This window comes from Pyrus communis, chromosome 17, assembly GCF_963583255.1.
Source record: "Pyrus communis chromosome 17, drPyrComm1.1, whole genome shotgun sequence".
Taxonomy (NCBI): domain Eukaryota; kingdom Viridiplantae; phylum Streptophyta; class Magnoliopsida; order Rosales; family Rosaceae; genus Pyrus; species Pyrus communis.
This window is the reverse complement of record NC_084819.1, coordinates 2,330,307-2,341,832: the sequence shown is the minus strand read 5'-3', so window position 1 is coordinate 2,341,832 and position 11,526 is coordinate 2,330,307. Positions and strand designations below refer to the sequence as shown.

General features: G+C 35.4%; 1 protein-coding gene and 1 long non-coding RNA gene across 4 annotated transcripts; one reads left to right on the top strand and one right to left on the bottom strand.

Moving 5' to 3' along the window:
* Nucleotides 1–1,829: 1,829 nt before the first annotated feature.
* LOC137722655 (vesicle transport protein GOT1) lies at nt 1,830–7,567 on the bottom strand. Its single transcript, XM_068461706.1, has 7 exons — nt 7,362–7,567; nt 7,194–7,265; nt 7,007–7,098; nt 6,789–6,869; nt 5,296–5,393; nt 3,833–3,907; nt 1,830–2,209 (listed from the first exon to the last, which is right to left on the bottom strand). Coding segments are annotated over exons 2-7 (375 nt in total). The 5' UTR covers nt 7,222–7,265; nt 7,362–7,567; the 3' UTR covers nt 1,830–2,208.
* A 200-nt stretch (nt 7,568–7,767) lies between these two features.
* LOC137723569 (uncharacterized) lies at nt 7,768–10,756 on the top strand. 3 transcript variants are annotated; one of them, XR_011066938.1, is made up of 5 exons: nt 7,768–7,886; nt 9,634–9,730; nt 9,868–10,177; nt 10,257–10,368; nt 10,498–10,756. It is a non-coding gene; the product is annotated as an uncharacterized lncRNA (long non-coding RNA). The 3 variants fall into 3 exon arrangements; XR_011066939.1 differs by having other exon boundaries at nt 9,634–9,738; XR_011066937.1 differs by having other exon boundaries at nt 9,634–9,742.
* The last annotated feature ends 770 nt before the right edge of the window (nt 10,757–11,526 follow it).

Here is an 11,526-nt window from a genome sequence, read left to right as displayed (position 1 = left end):
CACTCATAACCAAAACTAAAACTTAAAATTACACAATAACGGTTTCACACTTAGATATCGTATTTACTTATCTAAATTACAGCACTAATGAAAACCAAACATGGCATAAGGCTTTTGCTTGGCCGAATTTGTAGACGTTCAGTTTTTTAGGATATTAAAGACAAAACATAAAAGAGTGACTCCAAGCAAACAAAACTCCCCGTCGCTTTGTGAGGATTAGGGGAAGAATATCTATCGTAAGCAGTCTAATCCTTACTTTCCAATAGTTGGTTGGAATTAAGTTTAAAGTGAGTGGAGATATTTGCAGTTGGGGCAACAAGGAGAAGACCTGGAAAGAACAAGAAGGAGATGGCATTTCCTGCAAGCCAAAGCTACCGTGTTATTGTTATTACTACTGTCTCTGCTGCCATCATACTTGGCAGTTGTTGTTCTTGGCCTCTTCGATTGTCTCGGAGCTTCGGTTGAATCGCGAACCAGAACTTGAACCCGAGAGCGTTGAGATGTTGAGCTCAAGGTTCACAGATACCTGGTTCATAGGCCATTTCCAACTCTTTCTCGAGGTCTTTCTGTTCAGGTAGTACATTTTCCCGGACTGCACCAAACAAGTACGTACCAGACAATAATATCAATTACGACAAATAATTAAGACAAAACAATATCTTAACCTTGGTTAATTAAGAACATGTGTTATTGGTGGAAAATAAATAGATCATAATCAGACATACTCTCTTGCATGTACATTACTGTTTAAAATGACTAAAGGTCACCCCAGCCAAAAAAGCTCATCGTTTTGCAAGTGTCAGGAGGCGTCTACTATATACAACCTTACCCTTACTTTGCAAATAGGTCTTTCCATGACTCGAATTCGTGACCTTTCAATCACAAACGATCAACATTTCCGTTGCGCCAAGACTCGCCCTCTATCACACTATTCAAATATGAGAAAAAACTTTCTGCTAGGTATTAATCTTTGCATTACTGCACCAAACAATAATATTAAATTTCTTAATCTGAGATTCAATATTTCTCTTTAAATCAAAATACTCAAACTAATAAGATTTCAGTCTAAGATTATTGCTCAATCAAAGAGGTCAGAACCAAAGTTTCCCTAATAAAAAATATATGAGAGAGAGAGACCTCAAGATCAAGGCACTGTTCCCAATCCAATGGAAGGGGGTCTTTAAGTTGAAGATCAACGCTTGTTTGAAGTGATGGAGATGGAGCACTACTCAGGTCGTGATCTTTGAAAAACTTCCTCTTCCCACAAGTACCATTGCTTTCTGCAGATTCCACTGGACTACTGCTACTACTACTACTTTTATTAAAACCCAACTGTGTTGGACCTAAATAGAGCTCCGGAATTTCCATTTTCCAGAAACCTTCACAAAACGGGAAGCCTTGTTAAGTTGAGGTCGCCCTCTTTTAGGATTTGATATCACAAGAAAGGACAAAGTATTGGTATATAAAGGGTGGAGTGTGTAGGGCAAAGTATTGCTCTCTCTCGACCTATCTGGATTGCAGGAGGAGTCATGCAAAAGGTGCTTCTCTACTTAAAGAGTGCTCTTAAATTGCCCTCATCAAACGTACATTCATTAAAAGGAGGAAGACAGGCAAGCATGTAAAAGGTGGCAAGTAGACATCACTTTTAATGCATCAAAATCCAACTCTCTACCAGCATTTAAGGGTCAATCTACACATACCATCTCTCTATCGAGAGTAGTGAACTCGGAATTTGGAACACCGCCGCGTAGCGTTACTAGAAGAGGGACACATACAAACCATGTCATCCACTCGTATTAGGACATGTAAAATAGTAACAACACGTGATGGTAATCTAAATACACTTAAAAATTGCTCGTCTATATCCATCTCTGCGCTAACATTTTCGTTTTTTGTTTTTGGTAAAGACATCAAATAATCCATCGCACTTCCTTATCTCTCATTTACAACTATTACCAACAGAATCTGAATTCATATGCATTTAAAAACTCATTTTGTTACACAACATTTTAAGTGTGATGGATGATATGCAACCTAGTACTACTAGTCTCTTTCTTCTTTTTCACTCATCTGATGATGGAATCTCAAACCCACGAGAAGCCAATTGCTTAGACCTTGTTCGGCTTCTGAAGAATCAGGAAACCCTATGAGACACGAGCCGTTATACAAGTAGACGTCAAGCATCACTGCCCTGAAGTTGATCAAGAATCTGCAACACATTAGAAGATGATATTAAGTTCATGGCAATTCCCATCCACAAACTTTTCGGATTGGATTCTCTGCCTGATCATACAAGGCTTTCAATCTTCAACCATACATATATATATCGATATATAATATATGGGATATGATCAAGGGACAGACATTTTGACAAATACTTATACACGTTTTTTACGCACTTAGATTACATAACATCCAAAGGTTCTTATTTATTCATTAAAAGATATGGATGCTTATGTGGATTTTATCTAATGTTAAAGATAAAAATAAAACTGAAAAAAAAAAATCTAAAAGAAAATTGAAAATAAAATTAGACGAAAGAAACCCTATAAGCCTGCAAACAAGAAAGGAGTAGAACTCCATTGATTCGTAACCTCCATCGCCTTCTTTGTCGATGAGGTATACAATTAAATATCAATAATCGAAAAGGAAAAAGAAAAGAAAATAGAAGCAGAAATCAGTGACCCCAATCACAAATCAGTGACCCCATCTTGAAGGATGATGATGAAGTCCTATGAAGATCTTTTATTCATTTATTTTTCTTTGACATTAATTTCTTGAAAGCCCTAGGCAGATAGACAGGCTGCAACAAGAACCCATATAAATTGAAGCACCAAAACCCCATATTAGCAATAGCAAGCCCTCTCCCCGCTGGCAGAGAGGAGGACGAAAACGGTGACAGCATTGAGCTACCGGAAGTTGCAGACCTCACGGCAAAGAGGGAGATCTAGATTACAGATCAATGGAGTTCTACTCCTTTCTTACACTTATACTGTTCTTCCGGCCCTTTAATTTTGTTTTTAATTTCTTTCTAGATTTTAAGCTATTTCAGTTTTATTTTTATCTTTAGTATTAGTTAAAATCCACATAAGCATCTATGTCATTTAATGAATCAATAAGGACTCTTGGATGTTATGTAATCTAAGGGTTTTAAAAAAAGTGTAAAAATATTAGTCAAAATGTTTGTCCCTTGATCCTATCCCTATACATATGTATGTATATTATATTAGACAAGTCCTAAACTTTTAGGACATAGATCCTCTACCCATCTGCAACTATACCAGACTATTCCTTATCTTGAATCGTCCATCCAAAACTTTTGCAGCGAGATTTCATTTTAACAATCATGTCTGCCATATTTCTTTCATCAGAAAGAGTACATGTGACTCACTGAGAATAGACTGAATGGTCAGTGTATAGTTTGGTATAGTTTCGAGCGGGTAGAGGTTCCTGGTCCAAACTTTTAACTTTACAAGCACCTCACCCCTAAAATCCTTAGTCTTACAATGTATTCACTATTAGGAATCGTGAGTACGTGACCAACATAAATTTACGTACCTGCTGGTCCATAACAATTCTGAAACAACTTTTGTCACAAAATATTTTCCGCAAGAACAAGTAGACACACAAAGATTTTCATTTTTCATGTGTAGTGAGTGGGAGAGAGAGAAGGAAGTATTTGTGAGTCTCAGCTGTCACCAAGTGAAGCTACAAACAATTCTTTTACAGGGTAACAATTGAACTATGGTGCGATGTCAGAACAACCATTTCAAATAAAACGGTTTGGAGCATTAAACATCTTGAACAATAAAACAAGACGAGTTCAACTCACCAGAATAGAAACCTTATGATCCATCCCAACATGGGAACTTCATAGAGGAACGCCTTCACAGATGGCCAAAAACGACTGCAAGAAAACAAGAAAAAGTCAATACAACAAAATTAAATATCAAATATAAGAGGATGCAGTTGATTCAATTTTCTGTATAGTGTATATACTTGCAGAGTTCATTAATTAAGTAGGTTGACTCTGGCAAACTTCACGACAGTTTAACGACTTGCAGATTCCATGAAGTTGAGTGAGACACGTCTACAGAGTTATATATTGAGTATGACAAAGTTCAACAAACTTCTTGCATGGATTATAGGGACTCTTGAGGAAGATTTAGGGTTTATACAATTAATAAAACATAAAATAAATTCATAAGGGTCAATTCCATATAAGAAAAACTAGTAATCACGGGATAATTAGTATCCATGAATACATAACACTCAAAAAACACATGATACAAACATGCATATATAACAATTGTTATTAAAATAAAAATAATATACCAATTGAGAAAACTAACAAGAACATAGCTTTCAAAAGAAATATACCATCCATCAACTAAAATGTCTTCAAATTCTATATTCCAATTGGCTGTACCCTTTTTCCCAAACGGCATAACACACAATGATGATTTGATTTCCATTGCAAAATCTTCCTTATATAGTCCACAATGAACAAGATATAGGGGGATAACAATCACTTAAAACCCAGTTCCATTAGACAAATACATTATAAATTTGTTGACTGTGCCATCGGTTGAAAGCTTCTAAACATAAGAGCTACAAACTGAACATCTGTGCAGGACCATCAACTATCAGTGCAAACCAAGAAGCTTAGGAAAAACTATAACATAATCTTAACACCTCTGTCAAGAACTTACTATTCGGTTTGTATAAATAAGTTATTGTGATTCCAAAGTTGTTCAATAAAGATCTCCTAGCTACTTGTATGAATAAAACAAAGACAACTTATCTCCAAACAACAACTCCGCCATGGCATGTTCATATTTAAGCAAGTTAGTTTGAGCCAGAAACAAGATTCTCACTGAATATGAATGAAATACAATCAGTTCTTCTGTCAAACAGTATTTATATATGTACACTGTAATAGCTAAACAATAAGTTGTAATAATAATTTTTCAATTCTTCATTCCAAAAAATCCTTGCAGACTGCAGGTGATTATTCTACAGCCCATGAAAAACTTGAACAGAATCCCAAGAACAATAACTGTGAAATCAAGATGCTGGCTTGTATATCAAGCATTTTAAGTTTGTATTTTGTACCTCCACCGGTAAACTAAAACTATATCTCTTAATACAAATCCTAACAGGCCCGTGATGATTTCACTAACTCTAGGTAACTAGAGAGTTTTGTTAATTCCATCAAAACCCACGACAGTCTAGATATACTACAGACTGAGATATTATTCAGAGCAGAGCACAATGTTAAGAGCAGAAACTAACCTGAACAAATTAAGGCAGCCATATATTTCCAAGATTATACCAACTATTGGCCACCGAACGAAAAGGAAAAAGAGACCAAGAAAAAAAGATACAGAGCCCTGCAGGAAAAAATCAACATTAGATCTAACTCATAATAGATAAGTTATATTTGTTCAACACAAATCCAGTTCTTCCTCATTAAAAAATGCATAATCAGTTAGTATTCAAAGCTCATCAATGCTTAATTTTGTAAATAAATTAAGGGACAACAAATCAGATTGTCACTAGACTCACTACTCTATTCCCCCAAACAACTAATGGCTATGTTAAGGACAATCACATATGGAACAGAGATCTGACCAACAACGAGTGAAGATTATATTTCCAACACTACAGTTTAAAATGCATGCTCGAGTAAGTCAAAGGTATATAGTTCTAAATCCTCATTTAAAAACTGAACTTAGAAACCTCATATTAATGCATTTTAGGTCGTTGGTTGTTGCTTGTATATTTCAGAATATATTTTTTAGGTTGTTTGATTTAAAGCATCAGAAAACATGTTATTGAATCAAAATAACAAAAAAGTGTGTTTCTGTAGAATGTTAACTGGTCACGACACCTAGTTGACCAGTCGAGGTACTCAATGATGTTATGTTTTACACTACTTGAAAGTTTTGATTTCTGACAGAACTAGAATGGCAAACTGATCCACTATTAGGGGAGCTGCCAATTAGCCCTACTATTGTTTAATAAAATCCTTGTTTTGTTTCAATTACCAGAGAGTTATCCCGTTAGTTTCACGTTTCAGCTGATGAAAATTGCATCAGGATTTTATACTTAATATTTTACACAATTTCTACTTGGTTACAAACTTCCAACACTTTAGTTGATGTTCTGAATGTTTTAGGGATGTCTATGGCTTGTATACTAGGGTTTCATAGTAAATGCTATTACAAGTTGCCTTTAATTAGATACCTTTCCGTGAGTGCACATTCGTGCTCTAAAATACCCCCTTTGGTTCCTGGTGTCTCAGAGTAGGGTTTAGTGGGGTTTAGGGCTTAGGGTTTGGGACACTAGGGATAGGAAGCCCTAATCCCATAATGGATTCCAAAAACAAAATAAAAAGGAAACTAATTTGTAAAAATCATGGAATTCTTAATCAGTTATATTTCGGGTTTATTTTACTAGCGTTTAGGGTATATGGGTTTAGAGTTTAAGTTATTCACACTAACAAATAATTTTGTTGGTCTAATCTTCACTGAATTGTAGAATGCCAGTTAAATGCGAAAAACAAATGCTGATAGAGTTCTGTTTATGAGTACCTACTGCAAAATAGCCCAAAAATTTACTCAGTACTAAAACTTCACTCATTAAAGAACAACAATGGATCCGTCACTGATACCGCTACTCTAACATAACCACGCTACCAAAACCAAATCATTTATGAAAAGAAACGAAAATAAAAAATGAGCATCCTAATAAATGATTCAGTGAAAGCTGCTAATTTCTCATACCTTTAAGTTTGCTTTACTAGTGAAGAGATTCCATGTAGAACGCCAACCAAGTAAAAGGGCCACCCCAGTCAACCAAAATATCTGAAAAGGGAGATACAATCATACAACAAAATACAAGAAAATAAAACACTAGCCTAATTCCACACACATATATGAAGATACACATATACATATATATATGCCTAAAAGAAGGATTGGAAATTATGGAAACCCCTTACATTCCCTAGAGCAAGCAAGCCTCTGTCGAAGAAAAGCATCACACCCAGAAATGTGAAAAGGATGCCAAAGCCAAGGAGACCCAACCCAACCTCTGCAAAGTTCAAGCAAAACTCTTAAGGTTATGAGCCACCCAGATCATTTTCTTTGATCCAAAATTCGAAAATCCAAAACAAAAACAATTCTTACTTTTCTGTTCACTCAATTCATAAGCCATCTCTGGGCAACTTCTAATTGATGGGTTCAATCGAAAACCACAAACTGCAATGTGTATGTTAAGAATACAAGAACCCAATGAAATTACGACATCAACAGAAACCCAAATGAAGGAACTTTGAAGAGAGAGAGAGAGAAGACCTATGTTGGGTATGAACAACGGTGATTTGGAGAGGAGGATAGCTCCAAGTTTTATCCTTTTCTTCTGTTTCCTGACCGGAGGAAAGCTTGTGAAGCTTATGGCTTCACAGACGCAGTGGAGGACTAGTTGGGATAATAATCAGTAGGTTATAATTGCCGGAGTCTACAGGTATTGTGCAGATTCCGAGGTAGACCTAGCATTTTTCATCGAACCCATTAACCCGACCTGTTAAAATTAGTATTCGGATAGGTGATAAACAGGTCAGGTAGTTAACGGTCAATCCGTTAATCATCTATTAAATAACGGGTCATTTTGGGTGATCCCGCAAAACTCGTTAACCACCCGTTAAGGCCGTTATTGAGGACTTTTGTGTAATTTCAACCGTCCTAATAGAAAACCCTCAGGGCACAGGTTCCTCACATCTCTCTCGCACTGTCGCACAGTTTTGCTCTCTGAGACTGAGAGATCGCTCATTGGCCATCGTTGTGCTCCTTCTCTTCCGACTCCACCACTATATCTCTCTGGTAAGCTCCAATTCCCTTCCACAGTTCCACCTCTTCTTTCATACGTAACAATATACATACTGAAATTTGTACATGGGTTGTGCTCCTTCCCTTCCACCTTTGGTTTTCTTTTTTTCTTTTGTTTTTTTTTAATTTTTTGGTTGTGTTTTGGATAATGGGTTTTGCTTTTTGTTCATGAGTTTTGTGTAAAATTTGTTCATTTGTATATTTTCTGATTAAAATTTCCATTTTTGGGTAATTTGGAGCTGTTAATTTACCTATTTCTTCATATCGATTAAAAGTAATGGATGACAAAAGAAGAAATGTTTTGCGATTCGTTAAGGCTCATGAAGTTAAAAGTATTGAGTTTGCGATTCGTTAATGCCGAGGTGTGTAATTTGGATGACGAAAGAAGAAATGTTTTGCGATTCATTAATGCCGAGGTGTGTAATTCGTTAAGGCTCATGTTTTGCGATTCCGAGGCTCATGAAGTTAAAAGTATTGAGTTTGCTTTGTTTTGGTTGGTTTTTGGATTGGAATTGGGTTGTTGTTGTTTGGTTTTACTGAAATTGATACGAACAACATAAGTTACTGCTCAGTGCTCAGTAAGTTTCTATATCCTCCCTATGTAGGCATCCTGCTCTGCTACTCATACTTACATATTTCCTTCTATTTTTCTCCTGGCCTTTGAAATGTTTCCCTTTTAGGTGCTTCTTATATTCATAGGTGCTTACTGCTTAGTAATTAATTTGATTGAGACTTGAGACACTGTAGTGAATTACCTAGACTTGAGACTCTGGGGTTTGGGTTGGATGTTTATTGTTTTCCTCTATCACATTGAACTTTTTTATCACTTGGAAGATTTTGTTGTTTTTACTCAGCAATACAATATACGCTTACACACTTATGCAGCACATGCACTCGCACACATTGTTGTTTTTCCTTATTTGATTATTGGGATGCCAAGCTTTAAGAATTTGTGTTTAATTTGATTCTTTGGTATACTCAGTTAATTAAGGCTTTTCTTAACTTTCTGTTTCCTAATTGAATTTGTTTTGATTCAATTGGGTTTGTGAGCTGGGGGGGGGGAGGGTTTGGTTTCCGAATGGCTTTTATGGGTTGTGTATGAGGCTAGAGGATTTGAACTAAACCACGCAACGGACATTCATAATAATGTGCAAGTAGGTATTGCATATATAAGCTGTTTTTGCATAATGGTTTCATTATGTGCTTAGGTTGGTTTAAAACCCGAGTTTAGCGGTTTAATTGGGGGAACGAAAAATTAAAGTTGGCCTTTCATTGAAGATGGTTAAACAATTGGAGCTTGTTTTATTAGAAAGATGGTTACACATTTTTGGTTGCTCTTGTGCTGTTCTTTTCATTGTGGCTCTGTTTCAGGTGTATAGTTTGGGGTTCTCCTTTTTTCCCCTTATTTTTTTTCACATTTTCTGTTCTTGGATGAACCTTTTTATTAAATTTGGTTTTTCTATTTGTCGTCAACTGGCAGTGAAACCCCATCATTGTAACTAGATAGAATAATTTAAAACCCATAGTGGGTTAGAGCATTGCTCGATATGATTCGTTAGTTAGTTTTGATTACAAAATTTTGATTTCTTTGCTTTGTTTGGAAATTCGTTAGTTAGTGTTTTCTTTTCTGCTCTCAAATTGCATCTCAGCTTGTTAGTAGTCATATGCTAATTTGAGAGAAGTAATTTTGAACATTGTGTTGTTGGTATTCACACAGTTTATTCGTTTATGGTTAGTGCAGATGGATATTGATGAAGAGAACACTGAGGCTACAATCAATCTAAGTGATACGCAAGGTTCAACAAGTGCACCAAGTCCTTCAAAGAGAAAGGCTAAAGGTATACGAGTAGGTAAAATACGTCAAAAGAGATCCCGTGTTTGGACTTTGTTTGAAAAATCTAAGTTATTCCTCTTTTTATACTTTTTATATGCATGTACATTGATGCCTTTGTTTCTATTTTATTTTTATATGTAGGAATTTGATAATATTTACCAAGATGGGTAAAGTTCAGTTGAAAAAACTGAATTACATCTATATCTTGAAGAAAAGAGACTTGATAGAAAACAAGAGTTGGATATTCTTTCATGGTGGAAACTGGAGCAATTTCGTTATCCCGTACTTTCTCGTATGGCTTCTGATGTCTTAACAATTCCTATCTCAACTGTTGCCTCGGAATCAGCATTTAGTATTAGTGGTAGGGTGCTTGATCAATATCGAAGTTCTTTGTTGCCTGAAACCGTTCAAGCCTTGCTATGTACTAGAGATTGGTTTTTTGGCAAAGAAGGTAAATTTTATATTACTTTGTACTTTTTTCCTCATATAATAGGTTATAATTGTTTTCATTTTTTTCCTTTTATGTTTAGCTTTAGAGAAAGAGGGTGCTGACTTGGAAGAACTCACTGAAGAAATTTTTGACATGAGCCTTAACGAAAACTTGGGACAATGCTCCAATAGTATTAGTCTTGATTAAGCATGGTATGTATTTTAACTTGTTCTTTTAAAGATATTTTTCTGTGATGTTTAATGATTAGGATGGATTGTGCAAGATTAATGCTTACTTTTATTGTGACAAGCTTCTTACTAATGGAAATTTCACTTGTCAAGGAAATTTCACTTAAGGTGAATGTTAAGGGCAAAAAAGAAGCAGAGGATGCAATGCAAGAAGAAGGTTGGCAAAAAAGTAGCAGAGAATGCAATCATGCAATGCAAGAAAAATAGAGCCACTGTAGACTCTGTAGTGAGACATTGATTGAGAGTTGGGAAAGAGAATTACTGTGTTTTACTTAAACAATTTCCTGATCTATGTTAAGATTCGGAGACACATGTAATTGATCTGTGTTTTAATTTAATCAGTTGTTATCCATTTTAATTGGCCTATTAATCAACTTGATGTTCAAAATGTGTTTCTACATGGTTCTTTGAGTGATGAAGTTTATATGCGGCAACCCCTTGGTTTATTGATCAGCAATGCTTGTTGCAACCATGGGTCGTGGTTGTAGTTGTTTCATTTAGTTCTTGAGGTAAAGTAGACATGACAGGCATAAACATGTTTTGTGACATTCCCAATCTTGTATTCTTGTGCATCGTAATAAAGCTTCAGGTGTTCATCAAATCACTCCATGACTTGCATATGCACAGAAACCAGATGAAGGAAGGAGGTGGCTAGCACAAGCACTAGGATGCTAAGAACGGGTGTAATTGATTTGGATGAAATATGTGTGGAAAAAAAGAAAAAAGAAAAAAAAAAGAGAGGTTAACGGGTGAAATGGGTTGTTAATATAAAGTTAGTATAATCAGGTGCAAATTGATGATGGGATCGATTTATTTACTATTTGATTGTACATAGCTTGTTAATATAAAGTTAGTATAATCAGGTGAATAATTTTTATTGTACATAGGTTGTTAATATAAAGTTAGTATAATCATGTGCAAATTGATGATGGGATCGATTTATTTACTATTTGATTTGTACTTAGACAACTGTCATTTTAGTTGTACATGGTCTCTTAATGTAAATTCAATAAAACATACAAACAAAGTGAAGACTTATTTCTACCATTTAAGTTCAACTGCTTTGATCGGTTTCTAAATTATTTGGAGATGGGTGTTTTAAATTATGTGTACAGTTTCAAA

Bases quoted from the DNA above. Each gene is read 5' to 3' on its own strand.
- LOC137722655 (XM_068461706.1), bottom strand. From the start codon at position 7,221: ATGGCTTATGAATTGAGTGAACAGAAAA. The intron at 6,870-7,006 runs GTAAGGGGTTTC...CTCCCTTTTCAG, and splicing joins GCTTGCTTGCTCTAGGGAAT to ATATTTTGGTTGACTGGGGT. The intron at 5,394-6,788 runs GTATGAGAAATT...TTTTTCCTGCAG, and splicing joins CTAGTAAAGCAAACTTAAAG to GGCTCTGTATCTTTTTTTCT.